The 23,854-nt window shown below is 41.2% G+C and overlaps 5 protein-coding genes across 8 annotated transcripts in view; 3 read left to right on the forward strand and 2 right to left on the reverse strand.

Annotated features, from left to right (window-relative positions):
- The first annotated feature begins 234 nt into the window (after positions 1-234).
- Positions 235-4,046, forward strand: LOC108599071 (toll-like receptor 13). Of its 2 annotated transcripts, XM_017985853.2 has the most exons (6): positions 235-784; positions 1,259-1,486; positions 1,572-1,793; positions 1,950-3,556; positions 3,609-3,736; positions 3,799-4,046. In XM_017985853.2, the coding sequence occupies exons 1-6, from the start codon at positions 460-462 to the stop codon at positions 4,016-4,018; spliced, it is 2,730 nt and encodes a 909-aa protein (XP_017841342.2). In that variant the 5' UTR covers positions 235-459; the 3' UTR covers positions 4,019-4,046. The 2 variants fall into 2 exon arrangements, with proteins under 2 accessions (XP_017841342.2, XP_017841343.2); XM_017985854.2 differs by lacking the exon at positions 1,572-1,793.
- Positions 4,047-4,304: 258 nt separating this feature from the next.
- On the forward strand, positions 4,305-5,949 carry LOC108598983 (DNA primase large subunit; the record flags this gene model as incomplete). Its single annotated transcript, XM_017985757.2, has 1 exon — positions 4,305-5,949. A coding segment is annotated over exon 1 (1,629 nt), but the record flags the coding sequence as incomplete, so codon positions are not given.
- A 32-nt stretch (positions 5,950-5,981) lies between these two features.
- LOC108598277 (vitellogenin-1) lies at positions 5,982-7,132 on the reverse strand. The gene is given in 4 exon segments (XM_017984894.2): positions 5,982-6,665; positions 6,715-6,777; positions 6,779-6,975; positions 7,030-7,132. Coding segments are annotated over 4 exon segments (1,008 nt in total). The 5' UTR covers positions 7,094-7,132.
- A 593-nt stretch (positions 7,133-7,725) lies between these two features.
- Positions 7,726-12,973, forward strand: LOC108600996 (ceramide transfer protein). Of its 3 annotated transcripts, XM_033293535.1 has the most exons (8): positions 7,726-7,813; positions 8,091-8,411; positions 8,777-9,318; positions 9,388-9,448; positions 11,960-12,184; positions 12,264-12,495; positions 12,554-12,756; positions 12,816-12,973. In XM_033293535.1, the coding sequence occupies exons 2-8, from the start codon at positions 8,112-8,114 to the stop codon at positions 12,969-12,971; spliced, it is 1,719 nt and encodes a 572-aa protein (XP_033149426.1). In that variant the 5' UTR covers positions 7,726-7,813; positions 8,091-8,111; the 3' UTR covers positions 12,972-12,973. The 3 variants fall into 3 exon arrangements, with proteins under 3 accessions (XP_033149426.1, XP_033149427.1, XP_033149428.1); XM_033293536.1 differs by lacking the exon at positions 7,726-7,813 and having other exon boundaries at positions 7,847-8,411; XM_033293537.1 differs by lacking the exons at positions 7,726-7,813; positions 8,091-8,411; positions 8,777-9,318; positions 9,388-9,448 and adding an exon at positions 10,608-10,859.
- Positions 12,974-14,791: 1,818 nt separating this feature from the next.
- Positions 14,792-23,854, reverse strand: part of LOC108598276 (Down syndrome cell adhesion molecule-like protein Dscam2) — a 35,003-nt gene continuing 25,940 nt past the window's right edge. The window contains 18 exon segments of the mRNA XM_033293691.1: positions 14,792-15,621; positions 15,698-15,866; positions 15,931-16,080; positions 16,388-16,460; positions 16,517-16,851; positions 16,907-17,053; positions 17,118-17,715; positions 17,717-17,755; positions 17,757-18,170; positions 18,237-18,331; positions 18,617-18,769; positions 19,598-19,744; positions 19,909-20,406; positions 20,478-20,634; positions 21,590-21,713; positions 22,827-22,980; positions 23,044-23,480; positions 23,546-23,663. Of these exon segments, the coding sequence (XP_033149582.1) occupies positions 15,474-15,621; positions 15,698-15,866; positions 15,931-16,080; positions 16,388-16,460; positions 16,517-16,851; positions 16,907-17,053; positions 17,118-17,715; positions 17,717-17,755; positions 17,757-18,170; positions 18,237-18,331; positions 18,617-18,769; positions 19,598-19,744; positions 19,909-20,406; positions 20,478-20,634; positions 21,590-21,713; positions 22,827-22,980; positions 23,044-23,480; positions 23,546-23,663 (3,956 nt within the window). The 3' untranslated portion in view covers positions 14,792-15,473.

Raw genomic sequence — 23,854 nt, forward strand, 5'->3', positions numbered from 1 at the left:
TAGCCGCAACTGATAAGCGAAACCCATTGAAAAGCTAAAGAAAATATTGCCAAAAATGATAAGCCCTATCGCTTTAATAAAAATTATTCACACTCGTATGCGCAAAGCATGAGGTTTTCTATTGCTAATATTCATTTGACCATTAGTCTCTTGATTGCTGCCAAAAGTGTCGCACTTATAGCCACGCTTCGCGCTACCAAATCGGTCCAAACGTTGATACATATTATACAAAAAGAGAGCTATATACAGCACGTACGCTAGCTTTTATAATTTATGATTATTGTTGTGCTGAAAGAGAACCGTGCTCTAGTGTAATGCACTTTAAGCCACAGCTCTGTGCTAAAAGCCATAACATTTATGCGCCACAAAGTGAAACAAAATACAATTTTAGCGGACTCTACTAACAAAGACTAATAAAGCTATAATTACACATGTGAAGTGATTAATATATTTTACAATATGAAATACATTCTGCTTAAAACCATCTTGCTCTTGCTCATTATTCAATGCAGCATAGATAACTCAACTGCAGCTCATATTACGGCCACGCCTACAGCCCATGGTCGCCTGCATTTGAAGCAGAAATTTAGTGCGGTTAACTCAAACCAAGCGGACTATATTAATAACGCAAATGGAAGCACTGACGACGAAGCTGATTTAAAATCTCTCTTCGAAAAATACGATACTGACGATGGCAACACTTGCTTTTTGGACAACATAAAACAAGACATACTATGGTGGGCATACCTCAATGGCTCATTGAGAAGCACAGCTGAACAAATTTGTAAGTCTTAATGCAGTTCATAAATAATATCTATATTTTTGTAATATTTTAATTAAAAATAATATTCCTGCGAAAATCTAATACAAAAAAAATTTAAAATGTAAGAATTTGCATTGCTTTTAATATAATTATCAAATAGATAATATTCTATAGTAGTTACTTTAACTTTATTTAGATAGTCGTTCACTATTAGCGTCGGTAGCTTTAGCTAAGTCATGTTCATGCTTTGCTTTTTATCAAAATCCGTTACTGTTGATGATTGCGATTAGCTCCTATGAGCAATCACAGCTATAGATTACAGCACGCGATAGCTTAGTTGCGCGCCAGTTTTGAACATCACAGTTAATAATCTTTTAATGAAATCGAAAAAAGAACTAGTTAGAAATACTATGTGAAATTTTCTGAATCTTAAATTTATCAATGTTTTACTTCACTTATCAATAGCAGTGACTAATACAAATATTTTTATTTTAGCGACGCTTAAGTCTTTGGATCTTTCATATGGCAATGTGTCAGACGACGAGGAATTATTGTATAGAACCAACGTTGCAGGTAGATTCTCATTTAAGAAAGTTGAAGTATTTTCGGCTGCCTATAATGCATTGCGATCAGCGCCTTACCGAACGCTGTCTTCTATGGGAACGCTTAAATATTTATCTCTGCAAGGCAATCAATTTTCCGCCTTGAACCATGATGTGGAGGGTAAGTCAAAAGAGTTAACAAGCCGTCAAACATGTGTAGTCTGAAAAATGAATAAAGAAAATTTAGAAACTTTGTAAATTTTCAGCCATAGAGAAGTTTATACAAGAAACACGATATGAAACACCAAATGCAAGCGAGCATGAATGCGATCAGCTATACACAAGAAATTACACTGAATATTATGATCGACGCTGTGAACTTTACAACATGAACAACACAGACACGTACAATAAAAGTAAACCAGGTCCCACCTATGAGGAACACTTGCAGAATATTAAAAAAAAATTAAACCTATTTGGCAACACAAGTAAGACACAACACAAACAATTACACTTTTAACACAAATACATGCGTCATTAGATTTAGTTCATAAATAAGTCAATGGTTGAGGTACTTGTATAGTAAAATATAGTAAATACATTTATTGCTGCTTCTAATTTAATTGCTTTTCTTTTTAATATAGAGGAGAGCTTCGCCTGGGCTACGTTTCCGGCGCTGCCGCAACTTTTGGAGCTGGACATTAGCAACTGCAGTATAGAATACGCAAGCTTTGAGGCATTCAAAAACGTGTCTAATCTACGAAAGCTCTTTATATCAAACAACAAGATATTGAACATAAACGCTGATACATTTTATTACATACAAGGGCTTCAATATCTAGACTTATCGTTCACCAATGTATTGAATTACAATTACCAATTGTCGATGTCAACACTTGAGGTGGTATTAAATTTAGTTTATGGCCTTAAGATACACCAGAATGCATTCAAGTTGCTGCCCGATCTAATATATCTGGACTTTTCGCATTCGAAGATAACACGTAATAGTGCTGTTGCATTTGCGCATCTCGGCGACAAATTGAAGTATCTCAGTTTGTGCTACACCTCGTTTCCTATGATGAGCAATGGATTTTTTAAGAATACAGCGCTAGAGGGACTCGACTTGTCCGGCAATCCATTTGTGTCGTATAATATAGTAGATGATGCCTTCGACGGTATTGGCGACACACTCAAGTGTCTGTACTTTGAGCAGTCAAATCTAAAGGATATTGGCTGGACGAAACCTCTTAAGAAACTGCAAATCTTGGGCCTAGCGGGCAATAACATCAATGCCCTATCAGCGGATGTGTTCAAGCACCTAGTCAATCTGCAGGTGATAGATCTGAGCTCAAACCACATTGGAAATTGGTACAAGAGTGTCTTTCATAATAACTCCAAGCTGCGTGTGCTTAATTTACGTAGCAACAATGTCAACATTCTTACAAATGAGATGCTTAAGGACTTTGAAAGCCTGGCATATCTGAGTCTTGGTGAAAATAACTTCCTCTGCAATTGTCTGCTGCGGGAGGTCATTGAGGGAGCTGCCAATAATAACAAGCAAGCCGATTGCTCATACGAATTATTAGAATCGATTGGCGCAGCGCAGTTTTTACTTGGAAATCTGAGCAACATAAACTCAGTTATTGAAAACAATATATGGTCGAGTCGATATATACCGATGCTCATTGAAAGCTTTAAAAATATACAGGGCTTCAAGCACAACAACCAGATCTATAAGCTGCGCTTCTTCGCGGAGAACTATATGGCCAGGAAGTGTCCCTCATCTACACCGCAAACTTTGAATGATAGTACCTTAAAATTTCAATTGCTAGACTATGATGCCAATCATTATTGGTGCTTTAATGATACAGATCGTATGCAGGTGGAGGAGTTAAATTGTCAAAATCGTATAATGACTGATCTTGATACGAAGTTCAAGAAGATAACTACAACAGCTATAGCTGTAGTTGGCAGCATCGTAGGTCTATGTGTTATAGGCTTTTTAATTTATCTAAAACGTTGGCATATACATTACTATTATTCCTCGTTAAAATCTGCGGCTCTTTTGTCCAGTGCTTCCAAGGATTCGATTGATAAGTTTCATCATTTGCAAGAGAATGATCCCAGTGTGATCTACGACATTTTTATAAGCTACTGCCAAAATGATCGGAAGTGGGTTCTGGATGAACTTTTGCCAAATGTGGAGGAATCTGGAGATGTTTCTATATGTCTGCATGAACGTGACTTTCAGGTTTGTTAGATTTGGTACAAAGACAAAGGCCTAATGTGAATTTTTATTATAGATCGGAGTTACCATATTGGATAATATTATTTCATGCATGGATCGTTCGCGCTCTATAATGTTGGTAATTTCATCAAAATTTTTGCTTAGCCATTGGTGTCAATTTGAAATGTATCTTGCCCAGCAACGGTAAGCTGCCAATGTCTTACACATTCTGTTTTTATGGTAAAGCATTTATTTTTTTATAACAGCATTTTTGAGCTTAGCAAGGATCATTTAATACTTGTACTTCTGGAAGATATTCCACGCAGTAAGAGTCCAAAGACTTTGCAATATTTGATGGATGTTAAAACGTATATTAAATGGCCAATAAGCAAGAAAAATGCACAGCCCTCATTGGAAGAACGCAAACTCTTTTGGAAACGTGTACGGAAATCACTTGAATTAATTTCCAAAGAGTCCAAGGCGTAAAAGGCGTTACTATAGTGAGATGTAGCACATGTATTCATGATCCTAGTCAGTATGTTGAGTACCTGATATTTACATTAGTTTATTTTAAAAATATATTTTACTAAACAGACAATATCTAATATCTATGATTTGAATTAACCGATAACAAAACGAATTACTTTTACTTACTATCGATATATCGGCTGCAAAACGTGACCGATAGTTTGTATACCACCAATTGCTCGATATGCGTATCAGCTGTTTTGTTTGTTTTGGCGGCAATATTAATAAGTCGCACAGCGTTCTAAATTGTAATTACTGAAATGGATTTTAAATTAAAAAAACGAGCACGACAGGATGTAAAAGTGGAAGTGATTAGCTTGGAGGAGAAGTACCCACAAAATGTAATGCTTTACCACTATCCGCCAACAGAGGACATTCATATCGATGAGTTTGAGGAACTCGCTTTAGAGCGCCTGAAACTTTTGCGCATCTTTGAAATGGCCAACTCAAAGAGTCTGCGCGTGCTCTCAGACGACTGGAAGGAATATGTAAATGCTGAACTAACGCGAGAAGGCTTGCGTGGATATTTGCGCATGTGCACCCACAGCAGTAGCAACAACACCAAACTGGAGACAGATTTGCAAATGCGGCGTCGCGACTACTTGTCGCATTTTATTCTGCGCTTGGCCTACTGCAGATCAGATGAGTTGATGCGCTGGCTTTTGACACGCGAAATGGAATTGTTCAAATACAAGTTCTCTGCGCTAAGTGTGGCAGAAATAAAGCAGTTTCTGGAGAAGAACAGCTTCCACATACACCCGCTAACAGAGGCCCAGAAGGACGAGGTTAAAGATGGGCTATATGAAAGCACGGCAGGACACAGTGTAGCTAAAATTGAACTGCTCGAGTTCTACAAAGTGCCTTTTACAGAAGTCTTGGATTTGGTGCGGGGACGCCGCTGTTATCTAAAGGGCGGCTTTGCCTATGTAAGCACCCACGATTTGGTTTCAATTGTCGGCACACGTCATGCAGATGAAATAGAACGTGGTCTACAGGCAACTAAGACCTTTATTAGCGAGGTCGAGGCTGACGAGCGCATATCACGCATGCTGAAGTCCTTGCACAGCTCGTATACTGGCAAGGACTACACAGTATCTAGAGATGCATCAGTGCCTATAGAGTCCTTGGATCAACTAAGCAAGACCTCCATGCCTCTTTGCATGCGCATGTGCCATGAGCACATACGGCACGAGCATCATATTAAGCACGGCGGTCGCATGCAGTACGGTCTCTTCCTGAAGGGCATTGGTGTGACGCTGGAGGACTCACTGCGTTTCTGGCGTGCAGAGTTCACCAAGAAAATCGATGTGGATAAATATACGCGCGCGTATGAGTACAACATAATGCACAACTATGGCAAGAAGGGCTCTATGGTCAACTACTCGCCCTATTCCTGCATGAAAATCATTAAGGATATGGCTGGACCAGGCGATTGTCATGGCTGTCCCTATAGATCATTCGATGCACCCACGCTAAAGACAAAACTAGCTGGCTACGGCCTCTCGCAGGGTGCCATCGATGAAGTGTTGTTCTTTGTGACGCGCGGACACTTTCAGCTGGCCTGCAGTAAGTACTTTACGATTACACACAACACCACAGCGGAGCCAACAATTACACATCCAAATGGCTACTTTGAGGAGAGTCAAATTGTAATGGGCAGTCGACAAAAACACACGCCTGGTCCTGCCAAGCAGCAGAACAAGAACAACAGGTCGGCCATTGTCGGAGGAGCCAACAGATCTATGATCAATGGTAATGACGATGATGAACTATGGCGCATTGCTGAGACACAGGAGCGTGTGTATCAAAGTCAAAAAGGTATTGAAGATGCCTTTGATGATGATCTAGATCTAACAGAAATTGCGAGAGTTAATGTTAAGTTAACAGTACATAAATACATACAAATTAATTTTTATAAAAACTAAATATTTTTACATTTTCGCTTTATGCACTCTGCTTGCTTTAGCTGTTGACCCGGCACCTGGTTACGCCCATATGGACTCCAATTGTTAACATCTACATAGTAAATACCCTTAGCCTTGTTGTTAATTCTGTAACCCATGGTAGATACTTTGTCTTTCTCGCACTTGCGTTGTCCCAACTGCCGCCAGGAGCTGCACTTCCAGCCCAGAAAGTTTCTCTGCTGCTGTGGATAAACGCTTTCCGCAAAATATTCTACAGACCGCGTATGGGAGCAGCCTATAGTAAGACACCCAGGTTGTATAGGATGTGCACCTCCGGGATAGAAATCCACATCACCTAGTGGTTCACGTTTGGCCAAAATGCCAATGTTGGTATGTATAATATCCACCAGCTTGGCATCGCCACGCATTAAACCAGGCAATGCATGCCTGTGACGAAAGCAAGGCTTGGCAGGATCCAGTCCCGTTATCCGTGGCACCAGTTTGCCAGTTAAGCGCTTAAATGTTCGCCCAGCATTACCCATAATGTGCGCACCCAGAGAATGTCCGATTAGATGTATTCCATCCAGCGGTGTCATTTTAATCAAATGCTGTAAGCCTACGGCAATGTGTTCGCCAATGAGATCTGTATTTAATGCTGACCATTTGTAGAGGGTATCCACGTAAGAGGCCGCATCAACTATCTGTAAAGCATATTTGTAAATATACCTTAGAAACTGTTGTGAAGCTTACCACAAAATTAACATCTGGTCGGCATATAAATGCCTTGGAGATCATTGCCATGGCAGCTGAATCAATTGACGGTATTTGTCCAACCAGTGGCTAGGATGACAACTTTGCGATTCTGTCGAAATCTAGGATGCATCCAGAGCTTTTCAGCCTGCAGCAAGGGCACACTGTAGTTAAGACACGGCATCATGTATTGGAAGTGCATTTTTGTTATATCTGGCGAGATCTGCGGCGGCACGCTTCCAATAAATAATGTGGAGGAGCCTGCGCATGTAATTATGAATTTAAAGTCCGCTTAACTCTTTAACGAATGCTTACACAAGGCGTCAATGGCAGTAGCGGCTAGCTCCAGTGGCAAAGCCGTAAACACATTTAATTTCATGTTTATAATATCCGTTAAAGCATTGGGCACCGCTTGCCACCAGCTGCTCGTTGAGTTGGACGCCCATGTGGACTGCAAACTGAACACAAACAGGCTTAAAATAATTTGTTTATTGCATACTACAACGATCTGCTTGCCGCTTAAGCTTGTTTAATTTCTGAGAATACAATTTGCCGAAAATGGGGAAACATCATTCAAGACTTTTGTTTGTATAGCTAAAAAGATAATACAATATTTTGTGGGTCGCGGAACATATGTTTTCCTATGTATATTTTACCTAAATCAAGCCAATTTCATTGCCAACAGCTGTGGATTAAAACGACTGGCATATATATGTAAAACTGACTTGCAGCACATATACCATTTATTGTAACCTGACTAATACTAAACTTTCATGTGAATTAATTTTAAGCTCATAATTAATATCAAGTATTTTTTTATTTCAATAATGATATTTAAATTTACCGCGCCGTCACAGTTTTTGATCCATTGCGTTTCCATAAGAAATTATGTTTCATGCTGTTTACTCATAGGTGGCGCTAGTACGCCATATTAGTGCTGCCATATGTGCAAAATATAAGTGCTGCCATATGTTTATTATTAACAATAACAATATCGAAAAAATTGTGCAAATAAAACTCATCTCTAGCGACATTCGTTTACAATTTGATTGAGTTTTTATTTAAATGCGGTTTTGGTGCATAAGTAAGCTTGTTGAAGGTGAGATTAAAAATCGATGGCGCATATCTTTCGTCTGCATGAGAGATAAGGTCAATACATCAACAACAATCATGACCATGTCCAACCGGTCCCGCAGTTCACCGTTCACCGCTAATTAGACCAGCAGCAAAAACAACAACAAAATAAAACTGTACTGAGTCAGACCATATTTTGATAATGATTGAATTGTGGATTATTACTACCATATCGTGAACGTGGCGCTACACTGTCTAATCTTGTCTGGCAGCTGATTAAGAAACTTATTGTGCGTTTGCAGGGAATACAAAGCAGTGCTGGCATGGACGCGCCGGAGCAGATCACAACAACGGCCGCAGCAGCTGGCGCCGAAACGTTAGCAATGCCGCATGCTGATGGAACGACTGCAACTGGCTCACAGAGCGATACATCTGAGGAGGAGGACTACATGGATAATAGCATTGAGTTGCGTGGGTACCTCAGCAAGTGGACCAACTACATTTACGGCTGGCAACCGCGTTATATAGTGCTAAAGGATGGCACGCTTTCCTATTACAAATCTGAGTCGGAGTCAGACTTTGGCTGCCGTGGCGCCATCAGTCTAACAAAGGCGACAATTAAGGTAAGTGCTGGCAATGGGGCAACAGCAAGTGCTGTTAATTGAACTAATAAAAAAGTAATGGGCACGAGCTTATATGTGTCTATGTGTGCGCATGTATTTTGAATCATTCAATCCAACCAAAACAACCTGACCCCACACACCTCCTCCAAGCAGCACCGCAATCAATGCAGCACAATCAATTAACGGTGGTTGCACACATTCCACAAATACATGTACACATGCGTTACAAATAAACCAAGTTGAAGTCATCAACGTAATTGGGAAAGTGACCCCGCCCAGCAGGAAGGCAAAGGTGCCGCCCTTATGCCAATACTTAATCTATTTATATGGTGAAAAATGATTCATCGTCTCTTTCAACCTTGCAGGCACACGAGTCCGATGAGCTGCGCTTCGATGTGGTCGTGAATAATCTAAACAATTGGTGCCTTCGAGCCGAGACCAGCGAGGATCGTATGCACTGGGTGGAGGTGCTGCAGCTATATAAGGAGGGCACGGGCAGCACAGATACCACCTCGCTGCGGCGCCATGGCAGCACCATGTCCCTGCAGTCGAACACCATATCGCTGGCCAGTGGCGGAAGTCTGAAGAAAACGCAGCGTAATCTGCGCGAGAAAGTTGGCGAATTGGAGACCTTTAAGGACATACTCTTTGTGCAGATTGAAACGCTGCAGCGTTACTTTGATGCCTGCTCCGAATTAAACAGGAATAATGCTCAGCCACTGGACTTGGGTGATGGCCTAAGGCCCATTGATTTCAAGGGCGAGTCCATTACGTTTCGTGCCACTACGTCGGGTGTTCTAAGCACGCTGCAACATTGTTTGGAAATTATTGCCGAAAATGATGAATCATGGAAACGCAAACTGGAGCGTGAGATTGATAAGCGTCGACGCGCCGAAGAGCAAAATAAGTAGGTTGACCTTGTCGTTAATGCCTTTGGGGTCTGAGCTAAATTGTTTTTTGCACTTGACATTTGCAGAAAGTTCAAGGATGAAGTCGAAAAACTAAAGCGTCTATCATATCCAGGCCCCGATTTCGAGGTAAGTTACACAACAATTTCACTAGGGCAGCGTATGCCTGGTCAGCTAATGATAAATACAAACAATAAAGAGGCGGAGGCGTCAAAAGTCGAAAAAGATTTGGCGCTGTTTATATTTCAGACACTTTGCCGCGCCCACTCTGCGCTTAACACGCCCCATTTTATTTATATAAAAATAAACGCTGCCTGCGCTTGTTGCTTGATTGTTGTTTGTTGATTTCGCACACACACACACACACACACACACACACACACACACTCAAACATATGTATTTATATACATACGCACATGTCATGCGATTGTTTAAACAATTTGTTGATTTGTAATGCATGTCTGTGCTATAATTATAGTTGTAACGGTACTATTGCTACCATAACATGCTACCGATGCTAATCTGCGCGCTCGACTCTAATTACGCTCCAAGTTATCAATAAATAATTAACATCCGCTGGCTAAAATTGCAATCACCATGACAGAACTTATGAATTGTATTAAATTTAAAGTAAGTTTGCCATAAGAATAGCTTTATTGCTTGCCATATGTAAATGTTATACGGCTTTAGTGTTGCGAGTTCATTCACTTGCCGTTCGCTGAAGCGCGTAAAGCATAAAGTAGTTGAAATTATTTGTAAATGGGCATGGAGACATAAAAAGCTTAAGCGTTGACAGTCTAAGGTTGCAGAAGTTTAAGCCAATATTGTAGTAGGTCAGCAGCAGAAATACCATAGCCAGATAATGGAAAGGGGGTGATAATTATAATAAATACTGACCACGGTGACTAAAATACAAAATTGTTATAATAACAAAACTATTTACGCTAATGCTCATATAACTTAATATATATGAATCAATATCAAGTATTTGTGAACAGCTGCTTCTACCCCAACCCCTCTTCCATCCATCCAACACAATACTCTATATTCCATACTCGATTAGAGTCGTAGCAAATTGTCAGCAATTTTAGCAAATGTAAAACAATTAGTACATAGTACATTAATACACTTATCTTGAAAATATTTCAAGTGCTTACATTATATGCCTGAACAGCGCATAGTTGCGTCGCAGTCAAGTTGGGTTTTTGTTTTTTCAAGCTGGTATTTCATATGAAGCCTATGGCTTGTTGACTGGTTAGCCACATGGGCCAGTCGGTGGTCAGCGATCGAGTTGCGCACACGTACAAATCATAAACAAATTTAAGTGAAGGCACAACGACATTCAAGCGAAAAATATTTATACATGTTCGTTGTTATTGTGAAATTGTTGGTCAACAGTAACAGTTAAAGTGGCCATAAACGCACTTTAGACTCTATTTAAAACAAAGAGAAGCCAAAAAAGACATGAAAATAAATATGCCCTCGATGCGCTTTCAATGGCGCTGTGGCTACAGGCTGCAGCATAGGAAACAGATAGCGGTATGTGTTTGTTTGTGTGTACAAGTGTGTGTGTGTGTGTGTGTGTTTGGCCTACATTACAATTGAACCATCAGTTGGCATCATTTCGGCAGCAAGCTCTATAACTCTCTTGAGCAATTGTATCAACGCCTGTAATCCTTGCATTAAAAGCTTTAAGCTTTTATGCTGTTGCGCGCTTTCGTGCTCTCTTTCGCACCCTCAGCATCCTTATTTAGCTTTGTTGCTTCGCTGTCAACACGCACAGCAACAGTTTGTTTTGTGGCTTTGCATTTGACGGAAGGCTTCGGCTTCATTTGTTTGCGTGTCCTGCCCACAACACTCTCTCGCGCTAATCCTCTCACCGCTCTCTCTCTCTCTCTCTCTCTCTCTTGTTAAAATTGTGACCGGATGGCACTTTAAATAAAATTACTATGTTTGCACTTTGCTGTTACTCGTAGACGTTTAATCTAGTCGAAGTCGAGCGTGGTAAGACAGCCCAATAATATAAATAATATATAGACAACGCGACGCCCTTGCTTTGGGCCTGGCTACAATGACTTCATTGCTTCAGCTTGGCCTATATTCCCGTATGGCTGCGATGGCTGCCACTAGACTTCTAGTGCGTGTGTATGCGTATTGTTAGTACATATATAAATATATCTGATAATAATTGCAGCTGTTGGTTCTGTTTGTTAATCAACAGTTCCAAACACATGTGTCTGCATTGAGGAGCTGATTAGGCTTCTGTGTTTAAATAAAATACTAATACGTCCGTTCTGCTTATGCACGCGCCGGGCATTGAATATATGAGCCCAGACACGGGCGCTTTTAATATTCATCGCACACTGAACGTTGGGCTTTGTGTGCGGGAGTCTATCTATTATGCTCGGCCAATTAAGCATGCCAGCATTGTCTCAGTCTCAGTCTCGGTCTTAGTCCGACTCCAGCTGTCAAGGAATGGGAATTTTCATTGGCGTGTGTGTGGAATTAATATTTATGCTGGACACGTTTCACAATTCTTGCATGGACTGCTTGTGGTTTCGTCATTAAAATTAATTAGACCCTACCTTTTGTTAATTTGAACTTGACTTAATTTTGACGCATTTTGCTTTTGTTTATAGGAGGGTCCACATTCCACATTGCCGGAGGATGAGTTCTTTGATGCTGTCGAAACGGGCCTGGAGAAAATCGAAGAGGATATGCAGTTGCGTTTCAAGCTGAAGCTCCAATCGCAAATCTCACAGACGCTCGTCAATGTGCCGCACGAGGCCGTTGCGGAGGGCGAGGAGGCGCGTGAGGAATTTGGCACCGGGGCCGAGGCCAAGTGCCACACACTCTGGCCCGAGGTAAGCAGAAATTGCCGGAAATTGCCAACTATAGCGCAATTAACTACTAGAGCAGCTAATTAATTGGATTCACTTGCAGATTGATCGCGTGTGCAAGGAGCAATTGCACTATGCACGCGAAGGCGTCGGCCAGGATGGCAATGGCTGGCAAATCTTTGCCGACGAGGGCGAAATTAAAATGTACAAACGCGAGGAGGAGGTCAATGGCATGGTAATGGATCCCCTAAAGGCCTATCACTCCGTCAAGGGTGTCACGGCGCGTGAGATGTGCCATTATTTCTTCATGCCCGAGTTCCGCAACGACTGGGAGAGTGAGTTGAGAGCGCGTACATATTACTTAACTTTAACTTATACTTGTTGCATTTGCAGCCACGCTCGAGGACTGCACAATTTTGGAGAAAATCTCAGCGGACACGCTGCTCTTTCTGCAGACACACAAACGTATTTGGCCCGCCAGCCAACGTGATGCACAGTTCTGGTCGCATATGCGCAAAGTGGGGGATGGCCTGGAGCCGGGCACCCGCGACATGTGGCTGGTGTGCAATAACTCAACGGAATATGGCAAACAAGAGGTGCGCTTGCTTATATTATTATTAATGTTTTAAATTAATGTATTCAACCTGAACAACAGTCCAAGAATGGTAAATGTGTGCGCATCTTTTTGACTGTCATACTCGCCTGCCAAACTATTTTGCCCGAAAACTATGTCAAGGGTCAGCCGCTGAATCGTAAGGATCTAACATGCAAGGTGACATACTGCTCAGTGGGTAAGTACAGCTTGCATTAGCTTTTTAGCTCATCCATTTAATTTCAATAAAATTTTAAACCCTAGTCTGAACTTTCTGCTCCTTGTCCCTTAAGTTCTCAAGCAAATTTGTTTGTTGCTCTGCAGCAAGAGTAGTAGCAAGCCAAATAGTAGTAGCAAAGCAATTAGTAGTAGCAAAGTTAGTAGCACAGCACAAAACACAAACGCAAAAACAACAAGCAAAACAAAAAAAGTTAACCAAATTCGCTGTATGTACGTATATAATTTAGTTTAAGATGCAGTCTAACTTACAAAGTCAGTGGCTTGCTTGATGTCAAAGTGTTTTTTCCTATGGCTCTTCAACAGCAATACAATTTTATACACGTTAACCGTTTTTAGCCACAAAAGAAAAAGGCCTAACTGTCGCACACTAATTCTCTACTTTGTAAATGTGCTTTAAGTAAAATGTTGAAATATATATATATATGAATGTTCAGTTTTTGCAAACACGCATTATTATGTGTAAACTTGTTTAGTCCTAAGTTAGATATACATAAAAGTATGTAAGTGAGAACACAATCATTGTATAGCGCTTAGCTTGAAATTATTGATGTACTATCGAGTCTACAGTAACTAAATGTTTAACGCTTTAAAATGCAACAATTGCAAACAAAAAATATGTTTAAAACTAAGTTTTCTGAATCTACACACAACTCCAAATATATTTACAAACTCTTTGTTTTTATCAGCTGTCAACTGTAAACTTTCAACTGTAAAATGTAAATAAAAAGAAGCGATTCATTGTTATTAACAGTAAATAAAACAACAGCCAGTTTTTATCATATTTCTGTCATGTATTTTTCTTTAAAGATTTTCATTTTCGTTTTAATTTTTTGGTTGTGTTTTCTTTGACAAATTGTTTTGAATTTACATTAACTGTGCAATTTGTAATAAGTACTTTGTGTGTGTGTGTGTGTGTCTGAAAAAGCACAAAACATTTTTACTTTTTTTCTTTGTTTTTACTATTCCAAATAACTTTATGCTCATTTACAACCAAGTACTTTGAGTATTTGAATTTTAAATGCCTAAATCTGTTGTAAGGTGCAGTCTGAAGAGTTGCATGGCCAAAAATTTCTCAATAGATTGTTTGTTTCTTTTACATTTTGTTTAAGTAGGCTAGTTCAATAAACTTTACGCATTCAAATGGTGTCGAGTGAGCACCGCTGAACTACAACAATGTTTCGTTTATGTATTTTATTTTTATGACTTTTACTTTAAATGGTATTTTTTGTTTTTTAATAGGTATGCGTTTGTTGTATCATATTGTCATGTAATTGGTTGTTGTTTGGTTGTTTTGTCGCTTTAGCTATTGCAAAATATAGTTTGTATGCTTGTCTCTATATCGTACAGGAGCAGTTGTGAGCGTTTTGTTTATCAAAGCTATGGTTTCTAATTTGGCAAACAAGTATTGATGCTATATAATAGGGCTTTGTTTTATAATGAGCTGGTTGATTTCTATGTTATGAAAATGCATGCTGGCTTACGACTTTGGCATTTGTTGTTGTTTAATATATTCTTGTATGTATAATCCCACTAATAATTATGCTTGCTGCATTTAGTTTTTATATAATGTTTTGCTTGTATAATATAATTATATATAATTTTAGCTATGTACAACAGTTTCATAAACTATTAGATGCATGCTTATTTATTGTGTGTTGTTTTGTTTAGTAATAAATTAATTAAATTCATTTAAATAACTAGCTAACATTTGTAAATTACTTACCAACTGATGCAAAAAATGTGAAACAAACAATTCAACGAAATGTTTTTCAATATATGATACTTGAAACTACTACAATCAATAAATGTTTATGTGTGTGTTATTGTTAATACATATACAAATATATGTGTGTGTATTTTTTGTTTTGCATTCACTTGCATGTTATTTAATTATTCACCGCTTAGCACAAAGGCCATGTATAGTTTGCTATTATCGTCTGTATGCTCTGCAGTCGAATCTCCCTTTTGGCTTATCATAATTTCAAGCTGCAGAGCATTTTAACTGCGGCCTGCCGCTGTTTATTACATTATTGTTTTTGTTTTGCTTAACTTATGTTCTGTAACATTAATTCGTACGATTTATGTTCGCTTTGGTTTAACTTAATATTATTTATGCAGCTTTTGCAAGTTTAACTAAGCATAATCAGTGTGTAAATAAGTCTTATTGTTTATTTCCATTTATGCATTTGGTTTACATTGGGCTAAACAAAATGCTATCCAAATATTATTGTTAATAAACAAACATGAATTGTTTGCAGTTATTGTGTAAATAGTTGAATTATTTCTTCTGGTTTTGTTCAATAACAATATTGTTAAGAAATGCAGCTCTCTGTAGTTAGAGTTTGAGTTTCGGTTTTTGTTGTCTGTCTGCCAAGTCTGCCTTATTGATTGGGTGGATTTTACAACAAATTTTACATTATCATATATAATTATGCATTAAACACTTGCTCTTATTTTTGCTTTAATAAATTTTTTAGTGATTCAGACATTGATTTGAAAAGCTTCCCGCGGTAGTTTCTGATTGGCACGCATACGTGGCGACGTTTGTGTCTTCGTCTTGTCGTTGGCATCCGAAAAACGCGCTGGTGGATTTATGTGGTCCTGATAGTTTGGTGGATAGTTGGATATGCTAAACGTACAGGGTTCTAATTATGTTTATAGCGACTAGCAGCAGGTTGGCAAATTGATAGCGGCGCATTGCTTACCTAAAAGTAGTCTCTTCATTGTGGCTGGAGTAGCCACTGGAACTGCGTACATGGCGCTTGCCACTGGTGCCCGGTTTGCCGGCTTTGCGTGGGGCAAACGGTGGCTTCGATTTACGAGTCATGCTAGTGGGTGTGGTCTCAGACGACGATGAGGTTTCATCTTGTGTATCTGTGTAGGCGAACAGTCAAAGGTTACTTGGCGTATACGTAATATTTGTATTTGCTTGGCTTACCGCGTTGTGCACGATACTTGGCCGAGTTAAGAGCGCGCGCAGACACATCATTGTCGGACTCGGAGCCGAGTGTGTCATATTCTGTAATTGGTATGTGAAGCGTTAGGATTTTCCTAACTTCGGAATCTGTTGAACCTGGATTGTCCGATTCTAAAAAGTTTAGTACGATGCGATGGTATTGTTTTTCATATGAAGTTGAATGAAGGTGAATGTTAGTTGTTATTGAAGTTGCAAACAGTGATTAAAATTATAATAAAACTTTTAATTTGAAACTTCTTCATCAATGTCATCGAAATCGGTAAAAAAAAAAAATTAAAAAAAAGAATAAAAAAAAAAAAAAAAAAAAACAAAAAAAAAAATGTTTGAAAAAAAATAGCTTTAAAATTTTGCTTATAGCTAAAACAATTTCAAAGTAAAACGATTAATATAATAGATAACGAGCGAATCATAATGCTACCTTGGCTCTCTGAATGTGGATCGCGTAGGCGGCCAACTTTTCGGCGCACCTTGGTGTACTCCGGCTCCTTGGACTGTCAATAAAAAGACATTAACGGAAATTATGGCTATAATTAAAGCAATGACTTACATGATAACTCTCTGGCTTGACATCGTGATAGACAAAGGAACCGCGCACTGAATGATAAGGACCGCTGTAGACATTGCCGCTGTAGGAGCTCTCGCTATAGGTTTGCTTGTTCAACTGAAATGTAGCATAGGGGCATATGTCTTCTATATATTCATTGCCCTCGGCCTTGCCAAAGCTGCCCGAATCATTGGAGTTGGAGCCACGTGTTGTGGAGCTTGTGGGATTACAACGCACTGCCAAATATTGTTGATCGCGATTCTGTTTGTTTTGCAGATTGGCCAGCGAGGGTGACTCCGACATGGATGAGCTGGCCAAACGCGCTTGATTGTTCAGTTCTGCAAATATAAAATGATAATATAACGAATCTCAGCTTGCTTGGCGGCAGCTTACTGCGTTTGCGTAGGAACAAAGCGGCTGCAATGAGCGCCAGCAGCATCAGCAGCGATAGACAAATGGGCAGCAGCAGCTTGAAGTTGGCATAGAAAGGCAGATCGCTCATATGGGAAACTGGCGTAGAGTGTTCGTTGTTATAAAGCACTGCAAGCAAGAGAGACATATATATATTTATATGAACCACAGATGGATCACAGCTGGTACTTACCACCTTGTGGCGAGAGCGTTGTAAAGTTGTAGACAGCGGTGGTGGAGCCGGCATTGTTGTGGGCCGTTACCTTGAGCTGATACTTGGTGCCGGGCACCAGATCGCTGACGGTGTAAATGCGTTCGGTGGGCGGTATGTGATTGGATATAACATTCCAGCTAGAGCGGCCATAGATGCGCGACTCAATCATGAAGTAGAGTATGCCACAGCCACCATCACCCCAGGAGTCAAGCCAGCAGGTAACGCTCGTCGAGTTGTTGGTTATCATCTGCGAGTGCTTGGGCTGCACTGGCGAGTTGCCTTTGGTGTAGGAGTTGACTATGTCGCAGGGCAGTCCAGTGCCTATTTTGTTGTAGGCCGTTATGTACAGCTGATAGCGTGTGCCGCACCAGAGATTGCTGAGCAGATGTGAGTTGGTCTTGGCGTCCACCTGCAGCTCCTCCCAGTCGCCATTGTCGCGCTTGTAGTTGATGACGTAGCCGAGTATAGGACTGCCGCCATGACTGTTGTCCAGCCACTCCAGATGCAGACTATCGGTGTAGGTGTTGACCACAGTCAGATTGGGCGCCTCGGGCGGCACTTTAACCACTATATTGTAAGACGATCTCGTCCTTGCCCCATGTGTTCTCCACGCTGCAAGGTGTAGTTGCCTGCATCGCTGGCCTGGCACTCGCGCATGTAGAGCGTGCCGTTCTTGGCAATTGTCTTTCTAGCGCTCGTCTCCATGTTGTGCCCATCTTGACGCCAAATGGTTACAGGCGCGGGCGCACCCACTTTGCGACAGGGCAGCTCCAAATGCTCCTTCCAGGGCGTAACAATGCGCTGGCTGAAGGACACTATGCGCGCTGGCACTTTATTGTTGGGAGGCACTGTAACCACTTGCGTCTTTTCGCCCTCGCCCATTTTGGTGGAGGCCGTTAGCCAGAACTGATATGTCGCCGACTCCTGGGTGCGCACCGTCTCGTGCATTTCCACGTAGGGACCCAGCAGTCGCTTATGTGTGCCCTCCTCGCGTCCGCCCTCCAGCATGGACATGTAGAAGGTGTAGCCCGTCTGCAAATGGGAAGCATTAATTGTCGCTTAATTAGCGGCAAAGGCAAATGGGGCTTGGCTACTTACGATGTCACCATTGGGCAGATCGGGTGGCAGCCAGGACACAATGATTTTTGTGCTCGACGCGGGTATTGCCTTGATTGCCTGTGGCGCCGACGGCACTGCAGCAACCACAACAACAACAATAATAATAACAGCAGCAGCAGCAACATGAAAGGAAGCGGTTGAAAAAATGCAAAATCATAATAAATAAAACGAATTGAAAACCGAAGCAGAGCAACAGAAAAGCAATAACAAAAACCAACAAGTGCATGAAATTGCAAACGAGGCGACGACGCCTCAGCACTGACGAGCAAATATAATGGCGTGCTGGGCTGCTGGGGCGTGGCACTGAAGTGGGCGTCAGTCGCGCCTCGTTTGCGTTCATTGAACTGTTTGCCACTTACCATCCTCGTGGGTGCGGCAATAGAACGGCTTGGTTTTCATGCCATCGCCCACTTTGGTGTAAGCCAAAACCCAAACCGTATAGTTTGTATATTTGCGCAGATTCTCAATGGTGACATATTGATTCGTTGACTTGACAACCTCCGGATCCGTTTCTGTGTTCCCAACAAAAACAAAAAAGAAGATGGAACAATTAACACTGATTGGTTATATAAAGACAAGCGCCAGGCGAGCATAAAAATAATTAAACACAACTAATGAACAGACATGAGTAAGAGTTGAACCAAAGCAGGTGCAAGACAACAACAATGAAAGCCAATTAATGGCCAGTTGCAAATTATAGATAACTAGCAGTCATTGCCTGATTTATATATTTAAGACTTAAAGTTTATGATCAATCAATCCTATGCTTTCAATTAAAGCATAATAATCTCTTATAAAATTGCCTTTGAAAATAAATTTATGTTTGCATAGAATTATTGTCTGATAAAAATAATCGAAGCTGCTTGTTTGCAATAGTAATGCTCCAAATTGAGAACAACTAAAACACTTGCGCTACAATTTAGAAACATTTTGTAATGCATTTAATGATTAAACTTTAAGCTTGCTTATTTAAATAGATAATTGCTAATCTAAGCTTTTGCTACTTTATTATAAAAGTTGCAGCTTTGCAAGTGTCTACTGTATTTGAATAAAAGCCATTTCGTTACGTTCGGGCATAAAATGGAAATTTCAATCGAGTTCTGTGCAGGTTAATGGGTTAATGGCGTTGCATAATTGCTCCGAAATCCCAATGCTGCTGAAGTAATTTGCGAGAAAAACACATTTTCAGTTTCAGTGCCCAATGGCAGACAGACCAACACACACACACACACACACACACACACACACACACACACACAGAGTTACGCAAACCCATACACAGACAGACAGTCAGACAGACGGACGGACGGATAGGCAGACAAATAGGCAGACAGACTTACCGTAGAGCTCATCGACCGATATGTAAAACACTTTGTAGCCCTTGATTTTGCCATTTTGTCCATCAATATCCGGCGGTGACCAGGTGATATAAATCGATGTGGAGCCAAGCACATCGCATTGCGGCGATTCTGGCGGCGATGAGGGCACTGCAAGTTAAATAAAGAAAGCGCACAGCACGCAGTTTTATTAAACGTTTCCACTCTTCAGTTGCCCCGCTTTTGTGCACGGGCAATTAACAAATCCAATCAATGTGCGCAGCTGGCCCCATCGGTCAGACAACAGAGAGCCCCAACCCAACCTTGGTACTCACCATCCTCCATTGTTTGCACAGCAATTTCCTTGCTGGGCGGCCCACTGCCCTGGCTGGTGTAGGCCTGCACAATCACATGGTATTGTGTGAACTTGTTGAGATTGCTGAGCACCGTTTCGCCGCCAAAGTGTGAGCGCACCTCGACGGTCTTGAAGCTGAAGCCCTGCGTGGGGTTCACCTCCTTGTCTTCGGGCGTCAGTGACATCTGATAGCCAACGTAATAGCCCAGCAGTATGCCGTTCCAGTGCTCACGTTCCGGTGCATCCCAGGTAACGGATATCTCTGTTGAGCTCTTTGCCTCCGCACGCACTGTCAACGGCGGCCCCGAGGGCACCTCCTCCAGCGTCGTCACCTGCACCACCTCCGAGAACTCGGAGGCGCCCAGCTTGTTCTCCGCCGACATGCGTATATGATAGGCCTTGGCCGGACGCAGCTGCTGTATATTGACCACCGTCTGTGCCCCGCTGATGTCAATGTGCTCGGCATTCTGCCAAATGTCTACCAAATGGCAAAAAAATACAAAAGCAGTTGGCAGCTGGAACTGTCTGGTGGATTGCTTGCGGACTCACCTGAGATCTGCTTGTAGTAGATGTGATAGTGCTCGATGGGACTGTTGCCAGCAAAGGGCTGACTCCAGGTCAACTGCAGACTGCGCGACTGCTGCGAGTTGATGCGCAAATTCTTGGGCTGCTCGGGCACCTCCTGCACGATTAGCTGTATGGACATCTTCCTGTAAATGGTGCCATGGGTGGATGAATATAAAACAAAATGCAAAGTGTTTTGCCAGCTTAAGCACAAACTTCATTTTATGGCCAGTGAAAGTCATGACAGCTAACAGCCAGACCAGCTGGCTCATTCAAATTGCCATAAATTAGGGTTAACAACTGTTGCCAGCTGGCCAAGCAATCCATGGAGCGACGCTTGCCAGCAGACAGCAGCCACTTGCTGAGTATTAGAGTGTAAGTTTGTGTGAGAGTGTGTGTGTGTGTTGTGTTGTGTTGTGTGTGTGTGTTTGTGTGCTGAATCCTTCGTCTAGTGATTGATCACAGTTTAAGTCTCTAATAGTTGCATTCACTTTTAGATTTTGACTGCAATTCACTTTTTTAATTGACTCTTCAAATTTTCAATTTCTGTCAGGTATAACCGTAAATTTAAGATTTAGGCAAACTGTTAGTATTGTCAGGATATCAGCTTAGTATTGGTGTGAGCTTAAACTCTACTAAAACTCACAGAGCTGATTACATTTTTCCCAATTCTTGGCACATATGTTGAGTTTGTTTAATATATCTCAACATTTTATAAATTTGCTAATTATATTTTGCTCAACTGTTGACATAAAAATTTCAATTAAATTAAATAAAAGTTTAACAGCTAAAAGCAGCGCCAGTATAATGAAAAGTTTACAAAAGCATTACTTACGCTTTTTTAATTTCACTATTCAAAACTTTTTGCAAGCAAAGTGACATTAAAACGTAAAATTGTCTGCATAAGTGAAAGCTTCAACTAAAAAGTTGTATAAATTTATATGTTTAAGCTATTACTTTAGCCCGTTAACTTTTCAGCTTAACAATCGTGTAACTTGCTTTATATTTATGCAGCCCTAGCTAACAACTGTATAAGTTATATGTATATGTGTGCGTGTGTGTGTGTGTGTGCTGAGTATACAAAAGTGTCACGATGCACTTACCTGTCCGAATGCATTGCTCGCCTGACAGATATAAATGCCCGTATCCTGGCGATATGTGTGCGAAATGCCCAATTCGGAGACCATGCCATCGTCGAGCATTTGATCTCTTATTGTGTAGCTGTGTGTGTGTGTGTGTAGATTTATATGCAATAAATGCATTTAAGAGATACAAAACACACATCAACACATGAGAAAATGTCAACATGCAAAACGATGGCGAATGAACGATATCGTCGGCGAGGCAAGATATATTTAAACATGTAGCATATTATGTGTCGTAGCATGTGTGTTGTGTGTAAGTTAACGGCGATACGTTGCGGATACGGTGTTGCCCAACATGATCGACGCAATCAATTTTATAACAATTCTTCACGTTGCAGGAAGCACAGAGACACACAACAACAACATTTTGTTATTGTATTTTGTTGACAAACGACGAAGACACGAGCTACACGTGCTCATTAAGTTGCATTTTGTGTGCGCATAAATAAATAAACGCTTGGCTGCGCTGTAGCTGTAGCTTATTAATTATAGATAAATATTTAAAGCAGCCAAACCCACATACATTAAAATACTTACGATATAGGCACTCCTACTCGTACGACAAGAGTGGAAAATACTTATGTATTTAAGCTGTCTTGCTTTGAGCTTCGAGCTGCTTTCAGAGCTACCTAGCTTTGGCTTTGGCCCCACTCCCGCCCCCCACACACAATAAATATAAACATAAAAAAGTGCAATGACTAAAGTCTTACATAACTGTAACTACTGTCTGCGTTGTAAATTGATTTGGAAATTGAAACCTGCGACTAAGCCCCAACTGAGCTTCGGTTCAGTTTTTTTGGAAATTCATTTAGCTATTTGCACAGCTCTTTTAATTAAAATCAATTGACAGCCAGGCAATCGACTTGGAATTGAGTTCGCCAGGACGCATCTAGTTTCGTTGCCGACAGCACAGCGCATAAGCCTAGAAATGTAAGACTAGAAGATATAGCATAGTAATTGACTGTCCTGAAATAATGGATCAATTTATTGATTTTCCTTGGCTTTCCATTTGCTTTATTATGCTTTATATCTACCTATGCTCAACTTTTGAGCTAATTAGTTAAAAAAAGTAACACTTTCTAACGTTTAACACTTTATTTCTTGCTCTATTTGCATGTCTAGCAACGTGTTTGAAAGTCAGACAGACCGAACTTTAAATGAGATTAGGTATTTGCTAGAAAACACTTACCGTGAATCCAGCGACTCGTCAAGATATTGCTGCGTTGACTGTATTTTCCATTTGAAGTCAATTGGATTGTCGCCCTGCACGTTGCACTGCACATGAACCTGTTTGCCCTTGGCCACCGAGATTTGTTTCGTTTTGGTTGGAAAGTGGGCGGGCACTGCAAGCAGCATGAGGGCGTGGCATTAATAAAGCAAATCTATGAAATCAATCAGATACGCACCATTCACTTTGAGGAAGATGACTTTGCTCACACCCGAGCCAATGTTGTTTTTAGCCTCGCAGAGGAAATGTCCCTGCGACTCCTTGCTGATCTTCTTGAAGTAAATTGTGCCGTTGGGAAATAGCTGCACCGTCGGCTCGTAGAGAAAGTCCTTGTACTCGCCCGGCGTGGGTCCAATGGCCTTCTTCCAGGTAATGGTGGGCTTGGGGTAGCCCGCCGACTGGCAGTGCAGCAGCACATCCGTGCCTGACTGCGCGCTGGAATCCTTGGGCTCCAATATCCACTTCGGCGGCACGTTGACAGTCAGCGGCACCGTGAAGCGCTCCATGCCCGCCACATTGCTGGCAATGCAAGTGTAGTTGCCCGAATGATCCGATGTGATGTGCTCAATAACCAAGCTGGCAGAGTACTCATCCAAGCGGCGAAACACCTCGTTGCTGTGGTTTAATAGTTAAGGAATTTAGCTGCGGGCACAGAGAGAGAGGCTGATGCTGATGCTTACCCAGTGCCGATGAGTGGCTTCCCATTGCGCTCCCAGCGGAAGCTGACGGGCAAATCGCCCTCGAGTATCTGGCAGGAGATGGCCGCACGCATCCCCTCGCTAGGCATGTTGGTCGTGGCTGGATGGCTAATTTTAGGGCACTCGTTTTCAGGGATGTGGAGGAGGGTGTACAGCGATTAAATTCATTGAGCATTTTTGTCATTTTTATGCAGCAAAAGCCAAACGAAAATTCTTACATTGCAAGTTGGCGCAGCAAGCAGCAGCTGTTAGCATGATTAATCATAGAGAGGTGAAGTGGGTGGCATAGTG

Source organism: Drosophila busckii, chromosome 3L, assembly GCF_011750605.1.
Source record: "Drosophila busckii strain San Diego stock center, stock number 13000-0081.31 chromosome 3L, ASM1175060v1, whole genome shotgun sequence".
Taxonomy (NCBI): Eukaryota; Metazoa; Arthropoda; class Insecta; order Diptera; family Drosophilidae; genus Drosophila; species Drosophila busckii.

Excerpts from the sequence above, each read along its gene's own strand:
- LOC108599071 (XM_017985853.2), top strand. The coding sequence starts at position 460 with ATGAAATACATTCTGCTTAAAACCATCTTGCTCTTGCTCATTATTCAA. Across the intron at positions 1,487-1,571 it reads CTTGAACCATGATGTGGAGG|CCATAGAGAAGTTTATACAA; the intron begins GTAAGTCAAAAG and ends GTAAATTTTCAG. Across the intron at positions 3,557-3,608 it reads TGCATGAACGTGACTTTCAG|ATCGGAGTTACCATATTGGA; the intron begins GTTTGTTAGATT and ends TTTTTATTATAG.
- LOC108600996 (XM_033293535.1), top strand. The coding sequence starts at position 8,112 with ATGGACGCGCCGGAGCAGATCACAACAACGGCCGCAGCAGCTGGCGCC. Across the intron at positions 9,449-11,959 it reads ATCCAGGCCCCGATTTCGAG|GAGGGTCCACATTCCACATT; the intron begins GTAAGTTACACA and ends TTTTGTTTATAG. Across the intron at positions 12,185-12,263 it reads GCCACACACTCTGGCCCGAG|ATTGATCGCGTGTGCAAGGA; the intron begins GTAAGCAGAAAT and ends ATTCACTTGCAG.